The sequence below is a fragment of the Eptesicus fuscus genome, chromosome 12 (assembly GCF_027574615.1).
Source record: "Eptesicus fuscus isolate TK198812 chromosome 12, DD_ASM_mEF_20220401, whole genome shotgun sequence".
In the NCBI taxonomy this organism is placed as follows: domain Eukaryota; kingdom Metazoa; phylum Chordata; class Mammalia; order Chiroptera; family Vespertilionidae; genus Eptesicus; species Eptesicus fuscus.
Window position 1 is genome coordinate 57,007,808 of NC_072484.1, and position 13,237 is coordinate 57,021,044.

General features: G+C 49.3%; 1 protein-coding gene across 1 annotated transcript in view; it reads left to right on the forward strand.

The window, feature by feature from the left end:
• Positions 1 to 8,479: 8,479 nt before the first annotated feature.
• Positions 8,480 to 13,237, forward strand: part of EMILIN2 (elastin microfibril interfacer 2) — a 44,565-nt gene continuing 39,807 nt past the window's right edge. Inside the window, exons 1-2 of the mRNA XM_028139253.2 lie at positions 8,480 to 8,698; positions 9,227 to 9,349. Of these exons, the coding sequence (XP_027995054.2) occupies positions 8,577 to 8,698; positions 9,227 to 9,349 (245 nt within the window). The 5' untranslated portion in view covers positions 8,480 to 8,576. The remainder of the gene's footprint in view (positions 8,699 to 9,226; positions 9,350 to 13,237) is intronic.

Consider the following 13,237-nt stretch of genomic DNA (forward strand, 5'->3'; position numbering starts at 1 on the left):
CACACTAACAGTATTGTCAGATTTTAAAATGTTTGTCAATCTGGTAGGATGTAGTAGTATCTATCATAGATATTAATTACTCTGCACTTCCAGGAGATTGAGCATATTTTTTTTTATTGGCCATTTAACTTGCTTCTTTTGTGGAGTGCAGATTCCAGTCTTTTGTCCCTTTCTCTATGGGATTGTCTTTTTCTTGTTGATTTGTTGTTGATTCATTAACTTCCTCTATCAACTCTTTATCAGCTACATGTTGAGAACATGTGAGGGGCCTGGAGGAGAGGAGGGAAAGCTTCAGAGAGTGAATGAGGACTGCCAGGGTCCGAGGGTGGAGAGAAGGTCCCCAGGCATGAAGAAAATGCCACACACAGGGTTTATGGCCTTCAATCAGACGTAACTGGAAACAGGTAATAAGAGGAAAGGATCCTTTCCCTCCTCAGCCCTCCTCAGGCAAGTTAGATTGGTTTCTGGATTTAACATTCTTCGTTTGAGGACTAGCTTCGATGTGGATGACACGGCTTTGTGTGCTTCTCCAGTTGGGCCTTAGCTCTGCCTTGGAAGACTCCCCTCGGATCCAGCGCCCTGTGTCTCTGGGCGAGGGGGCAAACCTCCTCTGACCAGAGCGGTTTTCGTTGTCCGGACTCGCTCCGTTCAAACTCTCAACCCCTAACCTAATGAGATTATGCATCGTGACTGTATCCTTCAGAAGACATCATTAATTCTTATTTCCCTGGCAATCATTTAGGAACCGCACTTCAAAGCTTAAAATGGATTTTCCTTGTATTTATTATCTCTACAGTTGACAGACCTTTCTGGCTAAGCGGTGACTTGGCAATGGTTGGTTCTTAAGTCCGGCTTTTTAAAAGTGAAGTTAAGGAAAATGAATCCTAAGGCAGCATAGGTTTGAAACCTTAGTTGGCCCCTCATTACCTCATCCATGAGGGCGGGAAGCACTCTGGCTGGAGATCACATGCTTTGGCCTAGGGAGAGGGTGACTCTTATTTTGTTCTGGGGCCTCAGCGTGGGGTGGGGAAGCTGAAAATAGTCATTTCTTGGCTGCCTGGGTCCGGCGGAGGGCCTCTCCAATATGGGTCCGTTTACAAGTGGGAACGAGAAACAAGCCTCGGAGGCTGGCCTTACCAGTCACTCAGATGTGAGCAGAGTTGATAAAGGCCCAAGGAAAACGTAAGGGACGTTTGGATTTATTTGTTGCACATTTGTTAAAAGATCAAGCGGAAGCATACTCCTCTGTTCAAAGTTTGAGTTTTCAACTTGTGTCCAAGTTTGCATCCCCAGATCCCAGTTCTCACCCAAATTTAATGCCTCTTCACCACTGTATACTAGTTGTGTGACCTTGGTCAACTGTCTTCCAAAAGCCAGACGCCTATCTGCTTTCTTTCACTCACCCTGTGTTAATGAACAACTGATATATGCCAGGCGAGGCATAGGGTTAAAGCATGAATAAGGAGAATAAGAAATCATTTTTCTTCAACAAACCTGCATTGAAAACTAATTAGTGGTGTTGGAGGTCAGACTTGGTGTGACCTTTGGAAAGGACTCATGGTTGGAAGGAGGCACGAGGGCTCTGGGTTCTGGTCATGACTTGCTTCATTATCTGGATTGCTGGTTGCATAGGCATTTTATGAAAATTCATTCATAAGTCACTTGTGATTTAAGCACCTTTTATAATGCTGTATTTTGATAAAATTTACACTAGAAAATTGTAATCTATAAATACTTATTTTTAAAAAAACCTTGACATTGAAATCTCTCGTACTAAAGGGAAAGATTGTTTTAGGGTTGAAACACGCTGGAACTGAGTGCTGGTACATTTTTTCTAATGTTCTATTTCTCCCAGGAGTCCTGGCACCACCACACTAACCCCCCCACTCCTCCCCCGCCTCCAAACAACCACTTGGAAAGCATAACCTCAGAATATTCTGGGAATACAATATTTTGTTTTTATATTTTAAAGATTAAGGGAACCATGTAAGAGTGTAATAGAAGACTAAGTCACTTTCCTCCTGACCCCCTCAGCATTCTCTGAATATGAACCTCGTCTCACCTGTATTTTCCATTAGTCAAAAGATATTAGCAACTTTTATCTGCCCGTGGCTTATTATTTATGTTGTTGTAGTCTTTTAACCAATAAATGTTCAAAGATGTCAATGGGCTGAGATGGTGAGCTCCATTTGAGCATGCCCTCCCCTGCTCTGCACTGTTTAAATGTGCTAGGACCTGGCCAGAGAATTTAAACAATGTTGCCAACACCATGGTGCTGTGTTCTTTCTTCGCTCCTCGGGGTGCGTTTAAAAGTGATTAAGTCTGGCCCTGGCTGGAATGGCTCAGTTGGTTGAGCACCAAAAGGTTGCCGGTTCAATTACCGGTCAGGGCACAATCCAGGTTGTGGATTCAATCCCCAGTACCACATTGATGTTTCTCTCTCTCTCCCCTTCCTCCCTCTCTCAAACCAATAAAAATATTTTTTGAAAAAGTGAGTAAGTCTGAAAAGACTGAGCCAAAGAACCTCATGCAAATATCCCGCTTCATTGACAACTAAATAACCTAGTTGTCAGTGCTTAATGAACTTGTTTTTTACAATATAAACTTCAAAAAGTTACCAAAACACATGAGGTAATAGCAGAACAGGAGAACTTCCCCCGAGTAAAGTTATGACTTAGAGCAGTTCAATTCTTTCTCATTTTCTGATTTTATTATTCGCATTGACGTTTACTAATAGTTTAGCCTTTATAAATACTGTTTGTATTAAACAAACATAGTGTGGCTTTCAGTTCATCTTAGGTCTCTTAGAGTGACCATGTAATTTATTATCCAAACCCAGGGCACTTTGGAAGATGAAAGGAGACACAGAAAAGAATTAGCAATGTTAACTGACCCACAACGGAGGAACCTGGGACTGGCCCGGGGAAATCAGGGTATCTGGACACCCCACCTACCTTTAGATAAGGGAATGAAAACAAACAAACTAGAGCTTGTTTTTCTCCTCTCGCCTGAACTGGACCCTTTAACAGGGAAATGTCCCGCACCCCTTTCTCCTGTTCATGACTCCTCAGTCCCACCTGGTTCTGCCTCGCCGACGTCCTTCAAAGGCCACATGCTTTCGTCTAGCTCACCTACTGGCTAGCTCCTGCCTTTGCTTATTAAAAACTTACAGTGGACAGGTCACAACTGCAATCACTTCCTCTCTTGCGATCACATTCATTTTTCATATCAGATGAGTTTAAGCAAAACAAAACAAGAGAAACACTTCTCACAGCCTTTTCCAATTAATGTTCAACTTTTCTGATTGCCTCACTCTCTCTCTCTCTTTATCATTACCGAGGTACGCTGTTTTTACAATGCTATATTCTTTATTTTGTACTCTATTGTTTACACTATTACAGATGCCCCCATTCCCCACCCCCTTTGCCCAACCCTCCCTCACCCCCATCCTCCTTCCCTCTGACCATCATCACACTGTTGTCTGCGTCTGTGGGCTCATCCCTTCACCTTCTTTCCTCCAGCCACCCCTCTCCCCTCCCCTCGGCAGCTGTCAGTCTGTTCCGTGGACAATGCTATGTATTCTATTTACTAAATGTAACCTTGTACTTGTTCTGAAGTCATTTCGAACGTGTGTGCCTTGCTCCCCAGTCAACTAAGATAATAAAAAGCTAAATCTGTTTTTCTCTGGCTTCCATATTGCCTGGTATAGTGTTCGATATGCAAAACTTCCTCACTATGCTCCCAACAAAACAAATCTTTGGGTGGCCGCGAAACCTCAAGAACTTCTCCTTATCTCCCCAAATATACCATTTTCCCATTGCTTCCAGACTCGCGTTGAAATACAGTTGATTCTCATTATTCATAGACTGTGTTTGTGAATTCGCCTACTCGCTACATTTATTTGTAACTCCAAAAGCAGCAAGTACTGCAGCACGTTCATGCTCATCTGTGGACGTGTGAGAAACCTGACGTGCCCAATGCGCACGTTCCCAGCTGACGCCCAGCAAGGCGAGGCTCTGCCTCCTTGTTTTAGTTCCCATGCTATAAACAGGCATCCTTTTCATTTCCGTGCTTTTTGTGAGTCACTTCGCTGTTTAAAATGGCCTCAGTCATAGTGCTGAAGTGCTGTCTGGTGTTTCTAAGCACAAGAAGACTGTGATGTGCCTTATGGAGAAAATACGTTTGTTCGTTAAGTATGACTTGCAGTGGTGTCAGCCATGAGTTCAGTGTTAATGAACCAATAATATATATTAAGAAACACACATAAAACAGGATTGTGTATTGATTGGTTGACAAAACCATTGTGACCAGAGGTTTATAGGAACTGCCCTGTATTTCCCCTAGAAGCAATTTATAGCATTCACTAATTCAGTGTTTGCAGCAACTTTATAGAACATACTGTGCTAAATAATGAGAATTGACTGGATTCAAATACTTAAACCACTGTTTAGAACTGCACAACCTGAAATACTGGAGAGAGTTAATTTGCTCATGAATATTATTCTAATGAGCATGGGCCAAGATTGTATTAAAATTGATTAACTTAAAATCATCAAACTCATTCTGCCTATATAAAACAGTTTGTTGATTCCAGAACAATCAACTCTCATTCCAAAAATAAATGATGAACTACAACATAGTTTGATGTGGCTTGCAATGATGAAGAGTTATTGCCTAAGCTATTATAGCTCTCTTGGTAAGAAACAAACATATTCTTAGAGCCTATTTTTGTCAGTTATTTCTTAAAAAGAAAAAAAATGTGTTCAGAATCATGATAAGTGTGACAATAAATTCTCAAATGTAATATTTGGCTTTTAGTTAGTTATAGGGAGCAGCCTTAGAATGAAGAAACATCTGGAAAAAATTAAGGGATATGGAATTAGTAACTAATTTCATCTTTTTAAGGAAGAAGATATTCATGGTTGAATTGCCTGATGAGCTACATGTATTTTTGTGGAGTCATTAATGCTCCTAAACAATGAGCTGAGCTACGTGCTTTCTCTTGGGGAGCGGGAGAAAGAAACTGGGCTAGAAATCACCCACCACACCCAGGAGCAGACCACAGAACCCTGCATCGTTTCCCTGAACAGCCATGTCTGTGCTGTAAACGTTAGTCAACTATCCTGTACCCACCGACGTAAAAGTATGTGTCTTATGTGTGTCTCCATTTTACTTTTTATCCAATCCCAGGGTTCCCCACTTTGCTTTCTCCATCAGCCTTCATCTACCACCAATGGCTTTCATGTAACCCTCCCTCCGCCTCCTCCTCTGATTGCAATGCATGAAATGAGCTGCAAAACTGCCCTTCTCCAGAGCATTTTCTCAATTCATTCAGATTTTGATTCCCAGCAGTTGTCATCAGTTTGAGTCAAATAAACTCATAAAAACTCTCCACAGGTGTGGGCATTTCCTATGTCGACAAAGCAAAGATGAGGAGAGAGAAGGGTGGGGCACCCAGGCAAGTCTTAAAAGGCTTGAGCACATCCTAGATGCAAAATCTGTTCATCTTGAGCCAATGTCTTGTGCCCAGATGACTGAGCGTGGTGATGGGGGAGACATCCTGTCTGCCGTCTCTGTGAGGATCGCCTTCCTTCCACCTTCCACGGGGGGGGGGGGGGGGGGGGGAAGCGGCCTAGGGCCCAGCAGGCTCACTGCTTCGCGAGAAGTACCCCCAAGTTCAGAGCCCATGAGCATCTTTTATCATGACCCATGGTGAGGGAATGGGTTATGGAGTAGTTCTACTTCGCGTTTTTGCTTTAGGTAAGTTGGTCACACAATCAAGAGTGTAAGTCACTATGGGTCACTTTTTATTTAAAAGCAGAAGAAGTTCCTTTAGATTGTTATAGCAAACTGCGTTTTCAAGGGCTTAAGGTAGTGGGCGGCTTATGAGCAATCCACACTTCCAGCGTTCTGCCATTTACGTCCACATCATTGCTTATGGCTGGGACCAGATGACCTGCCCACGTTAGCCTGTTTCCTAAGGCGCGTCGGCTCTCCATCCTCAGGAAGCTCCGGGAGGGCTCTCTGGTTCCTCCGTGTGATGGGTCCCTTCCTCTGGCGAGAGAAGAGGCAGGGAAGAGCGTCTCTTGGGGTCTTGGCCTGAGAGCCAAGAGTCTTCTTCCATCTCCCCAGAGCAGCCCCACACGGGGGACACGAGGGCTTGTCTGTAATAGCCGTGAGCTCACGTAACGGACTGCACATCAGAAACTTTGCACCCTTCACTGCACAGGAGCGCACGGAGGCTCGGTCAACACAGCGCCACGTCAGGTTGGACAATCCTCAGTGTCTGTGCACAACGCCTCGCAGGGAACAGGTGCGCAGAATAAAATTTATTTACTGATTTATAGCTGATTAAATAGTTTGTGGTCCTCTCCATGAGAAGTTGGTCCTCAAATTCTGGAACTAGAATATCACTTCCTACTCTAACTTGGATTCAATGGAAAAAAATAGATTTGACTTGATCAGTTCAACTTCACTCTCGAGTTTGAGAATTATCTGTATTGAAGTTGTGATGGTTAGCTGTTAATTTTAGATATACACACACCGGTGTGTTTCCTCCTTTTTTCCCCCCCTGCTGTCCCTCTCCTCCATTTCTGGGCTCCGGTTCCTCCCTATGACACTTGGTGAACAGAAATCGTGTTAGGATGGGGATGCTAGTGCAGCCACCCAGAAAGATACAGATTGGTTATGCAAGACAGCTTCTTGTCCCTTTCCGTTATTTTCCCCTCGGGGTGGCTCTTTTGAAGGCTGGGATGACTTCAGTCCCTGTTGGCAGGATCTGCCACTTAAGAGAGTTCATAAACAGACCATGTCCTTACATGGTATCATTTCTGCTTGGATCTTGCAAAGTTTCTACTTAGGGAACGTTCTCTCATTTGCAAATCAAAAGGCCAACATCCCCCTTCAAAACATATTAGAAATGGAAGGGGCCAATGGCCTCCTGCAGTAGCGTAGGGAACACAGCTAAGCCTTATCATTGTCCACAGAATTCACAGCCATCAGCGTGATCACAGCTCGCGGTCATTACAGTTAACCCACGCAAACACCCTCACTCTGTGTTCATTCGATGCAGCGGGTAAACTCAAATACAAGAACACAAACCCTTTGGTCTGGATTTTATGTAACACTAGAGGCCCGGTGCACGAAATTCGTGCACTGGTGGGAGGGGGGGTAGGGGGGGTGTGCCCCTCAGCCCAATCTGCACCCTCTTCAATCTGGGACCCCTCAGGGTATGTCCAACTTCCAGCAGTCGGACATCCCTCTCACAATCCGGAACCGCTGGCTCCTAACCACTCACCTGCCTGTCTGCCTGATTGTCCCTAAACCCACTGCCTGCCTGCCTGCTCGCCCCTACCTTGATCTCCTGCCAGCCTGATTGCCCCTACCTTGCCCTCCCCTATCAGCCTGATCACCCCAAACTGCCTGTGCCTTGGCCCCCAGTCTGGCCTCCCTCTGGAGGCACCACCCCCATAACCCCAATGCTGCTGCCACTGCAGCTGGTTATGGCTGCCTGAGCCTTGGCCTTTGTAGCCACTGCGGCTTTGTCTGGAAAGATGTCCAGAAGACAACCACTCTAATTAGCATATTACCCTTTTATTAGTATAGATTATTCAGCGGGCTTGCTTCATCCCCCCCAAGAAATGGGTAACGGTGAGTGTGGCTCACGAATATGAAGAATGCATGCAGGCAAGTGACAAGACAGGGCTAGCCGTGTCTCCACCGTTCAGAAGCAGGGCGACTGCTGTGGAGTAAATGGCTTGAACGCTGATAGAAAAACCAAGTTCAGAGGAGGACAGCGGCAGCGGAGCCGAGGTTGCTTTCGAAGGTCAGTGCGATGCACTTGGGAAGCGTGGGGAGGCGGATGGTCCCCTCTGCGCCGCACGGCGGCGACTTGGAACCGGTTACAGGGATGGACGAGGCAGGGTCGGGTGAAGAAAAGGAGGAGGCTCCGCGTTCATCTCCCCCTAAACGCTCCCAAATCCAAACGCGGGGGAACGGCCGCGTCTTGCCAGAAGGGGAAATCCGAGTCGCCTCTGATAAAGGACTGATAACGGTGTCCCTCGTTCACCCCGGGACGCCGGCACCCAGGCTCGACGTGAGGGCTGCGCCGCGCCGGCTGCGGCCGCTTCCCGAGGGGCCGGGGCGCGCCTGCTGGAAGGTGGGAGGCGGGGTGGCCCGGCTTCTGGGAAGAGACCAAAGGAATGAGTAATTGGGAACTCTGGAACGCAGACCCTTCTCCCGAGCCCTTTCGCCCTCTCACCCCGAGCCCCCTGCTGAGAGGCCGCGGGGCTGGAGACAGGGAGTCGTGGTGGAGGGAGAGTCACGTTTCGCAGAGGGAAGTGAAATACGGAGGGCGGCACCCGGGGGGACCTGTGCGTCATTGAGGGACCGAGGAGAAGCGCGGGCCCTCGGGGTGGAAAAGGAGAAGTGGTGCGAGGAGCCGGAGGGGGCGGCCGCGGAGCGCGGTGGGGGCCGGCGAAGGGCCCGAGCCTCCTGCTTCCCGGCCGCGCCCCGGCCGCCCGCACACTCGCGCGCTCGCCGCCACCCGCCGCGCTCCGGATCCCGCCGCGCGCACCATGTGGCCCCGGCCCCGCGCGTCCTGGCGCTGGGCGCTGGCCCTGCTGGCCCTGGGCGGCGCGGGACTGTGCCAAGCCGGCCCGCAGCCCAGGCACCCCGCGCGACCCAGTGCCAGGAACAAGTAAGTGTGGGGCCCCCCTTTGCGCCCCAGGACGGCGAGGCCACTTCTCTAAGCCCAGGGCCCCCGCCTTCACTCCCTGACCTGCGGCCGGGCCCCGAAACTGCCCAGCCAGAGAGGATGAGCCGCCGCCGGGGTCCCCCTCGGGCTGCCCCTGGGGGGCGCCTCCTGCCGGCGGCCGTGCACTCCGTGGTCCGCGCGGGGTCCCGGGGACCTCGCCAGCGCCTCGAGTCGTGCTGCCCCCCGGGCCGCGGCGCGCAGGGGCGTCCCGCAGAGCGGAGGGATCCGAAAACTCCTCCCAGGACTTCCTGGGATCCCAGGGGCCGGTGCTTCCCCTTCCCGGCTCTTTTAGGGAAAAGATGCCGGCTCTCCGCCGGCTGCCCGCGCACCGCCCGAAGGTCGGCTTTGCGGAGCTCCCGCCTCCGCGGGGTGCACGACCTCCCTCTCCCGGCTCCGTCTGCTGCGGCATCCGCTCGTCCCGTCTCCCCCAGCCTCGGGGTTGACGCTGCCCTCTCCCTCTCTCCGCCCCAGGAACTGGTGCGCCTACATCGTGAACAAGAATGTGAGCTGCTCCGTGCAGGAGGGAAGTGAGAGTTTCATCCAGGCTCAATACAACTGTGCCTGGAGCCAGATGCCCTGCCCGTCCGCGCTGGTGTGAGTGCCGGGGAGCGGGCGGGGTGCGCCGGGAGCGGGCGGGGGCGGTGGGGTGGGGTCCAAGCGTGGGGCTCCGGCCGGTGCGCACATCTCTTCCGGGGCCGGTGCGAACTCCGCAGCTGGAAAGTTTCAGCGCGAGCGGGGCCGGGGCTCGCAGGGTGGTTGGGAGGCATGTGTTGCCCTGAGTGAGCCTTGATGATGTTCACGACCCGCTGGTGATCACCAGGGCACAGGAGGGAATGAACACAGCCCCTACCCCCACCTCTCCCTGTCTCTCTCTCTCTCTTCAGTTTTATTACTAACATAAGGCAGCTGGACCTAATTAGATCCATATTGTGAGTTCTGGGGCATTCAAAATGCATAGTGCTGAAAACGCTTCTATGTAGGACTAGCGGAGTGTCCCAAAACAGATGAGTTTTGTTCAGATGTCCCTACAAAACTGACCTCCTCCAGGGCTGTAGAACTCTCAAGTCCCAGGAATAACTTGCTTAAACGTGTGTTGTCGTTGTTTTGTTTTTTTCCAAGTTAGATTTGGGGATTGGCTAAGAGGTTGTCATGAGAGCATGGTTTTTAAAGACAAGGGGAAGAATTAATCATCTTTTTGCTCAGAAAGATTTCACCAGCTTAAAACACACACACACACACACACACACACACACACAAGAGGAAGCAATGCAATAGAGTGAGGATTCCGTGACATACAGCACACTCATTCGGTGCTCATGGCGCGTCTTCGTGTCCTTGTGTAAGCCCTACATCCGAGGATGGGCCCATGTGAACACACGGCTGTTGTGGAGCACGTCTGATGGCTGAAATTAATGGTTTTCCCCTAAGAATACGTTGTTTGTCTTAGAGCACAGTTGTCACTGCAGCAAAGAGTGATAGCCAGTGGGCGGATTTGTCTTGGGCAAAGCAAAGGGACAGGATTGAAACTTGTACTCCAGAAAACCTCCTTCCAGAAGTCAGGAACCTTCAGGCAGGTGAGGGGCACGTGGTCCCTAAGGCACCCCCGTGGGCTGCTATGGGAGCTGAAGACAGAAAAGGGATAATTCCTCTGGGTCACCAACCACCTAGAAGAGACCCCACCTTGGATGACACAAACAGGCTGAAGGGGAATCGCCGGCCGCGCATTGAGCTGGGCACATGGTCAGGGGTGCAGTGCAGTCGCTCTGTCTGCATCTGGAGTCGGTTAGCAGTCAGTGAATTCGGAACCAAGTAAGACTTTTACGTCGTGGTAGAGACCTGTAAATATTCAATACAATTTGAATTGATTTCTATAAAATTAGATTTGTTAATCAGGAATATTTCATTTGTCTTACACGAGAATAGAATTTTGTGGCTCGTTATAACTTTAATATTTACTTGTAACAACTCAGAAATAAATAATTTTTCACGTGGGGAGGTAATACTTTTCATTTAAGTGATTTTTTAAAAGTTTCTGAGATTATTTTAGTGCTTGGGAAATCGAACGGCAATTTAATTGTTGTATTTCATCAAAATCAGTGAAACAAATTATCTTCAGTGTGGGGTGCATCACCTCCAGATCAGCAGGTGAGAGAGAGGCAGGTGGGAAGGACAAAAATTGCTATTTTATGAAACAGGACCAAAATCAGTGACCTCGGGATTTTTCCTCAATAATAACCGTGTAATCAATTCAAATGTGCTTAAAAGGACTGCATTAAAAGTGAAACTTAAAAAAGTAAAAACAGACTGTTTTAGCCAATCAAGCTGAAAATCTTGAAATTAAGCAGCTAACTCAGTCCTGTTCTTTTTTTCTTTGTTTCTTTAGAGACAGGAAAGGCCCGGTTTACCTTGTTTTTCAACTACGAAATGTTTTCTGAATGTTGAGGATTAGTAGATGAGTGAAGACAAAAGGAGAAACATTTTTTAATACTTAAATGAGAAAGAGTGGCATAGCATTTTCTAGGTTTGCTGGTGAGGAACTCCTCCCAGTTCCCAGGCTGTTAGGTGAGAGCTGCATTGCTGGGGCCTTCGCCCTGAGGCCTGTGGCGTGAGGCTCTCACGTTCCAGGTGGTGTGAGCAGCACAGGTGTGCTTGGTTAGTTGCCCTTCACAGGTGTTGGGTTTGTCACAAACGAAGGGCAAGGCCTTCCACCCGCAGGAAGATTGCATCTAGTTGATCGCAGTGCTCGCTGTGTGCAGGGGAGTGGACCCGAACGCATTCTCTCCAAGGTTTGTTTGCCTGGATAGGGCTGGAGGCTGGCCGAGATCTGGAGCTAGAAGTGCAGTTTAGCATCTGGTAACGGTTGAGCCGGCTGGGAGGGGCAGGTGTGAGCCAGTGAGGCCTTCATCCAGTTGGAGCGGACCTGGGTTGTCAGGGGCAGTGGGGGGAAAGGAGGAAGAGGGGCCAGGCCTGGGGGGGGTTGGGGGTGGGGGGACAAAGCCAAGCTTTTGGAGGAGGAAACTACATCGTGGAGACCTCAGGACGAGAGGCCAGAGGTGTTGCTAGCAGGAAGATTGGCTTATGCAGAAAGAGGCAGTTTCAGGGGTGCAGGGCTGTGATTCCTGTGCGATTAAGGGAGGACATGAGGGGACCCAGTTACCCAAGAATCAGATGTTTCAAAGGCTTCGGTGGAGAAAGAGAGTTGATAGCAGCCAAGCAGGTGAAGAGTTAAAGAGACGGAACTCTGCAGGCTTAGGAGAGAAGTGAGGAAGCCAGAGGGAGAGACTGAATATGCTCCAAATGGAGGTGGGAACAGGCGAGGAGACAAGGGGTGTGATGGGGGAAGAGGAGAAGGCCTGTGCCTGGTCCGTCATTGGGCGCTAAGCCTCCATGGGCATTTCCAGAGTTTAGACAATGCTTTGTTTGCGCGTATGAAGAGCCTTAGATTCGAGATTGCAAATTGAGTATGGGATATGTGAAACTAGAAGCAGAGAGGGTTTTTATATGATACTAGAGGCCCGGTACACGAATTCGTGCACCAGTGGGGTCTCTCGGCCTGGCCTGCAGGATCAGGCTGAAACTGGCTCTCTGACATCCCCCTAGGGGGTCCTGGATTGCAAGAGGGTGCAGGCCAGGCCGAGGGGTCCCACTGGTGCATGATTGGGGCTGGGGAAGAGACATGGGAGATTGGCAGGCCAGGGAGGGACCGAGGGAGGGCTCCAGGGCATGTCCGGCCCATCTCGCTCAGTCCCAATTGGCCGGACCCCAGCAGCAAGCTAACCTACCAGTCAGAGCATCTGCCACTGGTGGTCAGTGCACATCATAGTGAGCAGTTGAGCAGCCTTAGCATATCATTAGCATATTATGCTTTGATTGGTTGAACGGCTGACCGGTTGACCAGACACTTAGCATATTAGGCTTTTATTATATAGAATGTGGGCATTTTGAGCAGTTCCTTTTCCGAAGCTGTAAAGAAACTTCTGAGTGGCAGGCACTGCGTCAGGACTTTGCTCTCTCTACATTAGTTTAATTCTTGTGACAGCCCTTCAAGCTGAACACCATTGTCTCCATTTTACCAACAAGGAAACGGGAGATGTTCCCTGACTTGCCTGTCACATGATGGTAAGAGACTGAGCTGCAAACCCAGGCTGCTGGCCTTGGGGCCTGGCCTCTGGCCCTGGGATGGAGAATGCATTTGCTTGTTTTAGTGCAGATTGCACAGGACTCAGCTACAAAGAACATTTGCGCCCTCGTCATGCAAGGCAGTTCCCCCATAACAGGGACTGAGAACGGGTTGGGAGGCTTAGTACAGTTTCCCAGGCCTGCATCGTTGTAACATGATGAGCCCCTTTATCTCCGTTGCCTTCGGTCTTTACAGCAATCCCTGTAATGGGCTGGTATCCCCATTTTGCAGGAGGGCATGTAGTTAGGAAGTAGCAGAGCCTGGATTCAGATCGAGGTCTGTTATTTCCAAGCCGTAGGCTC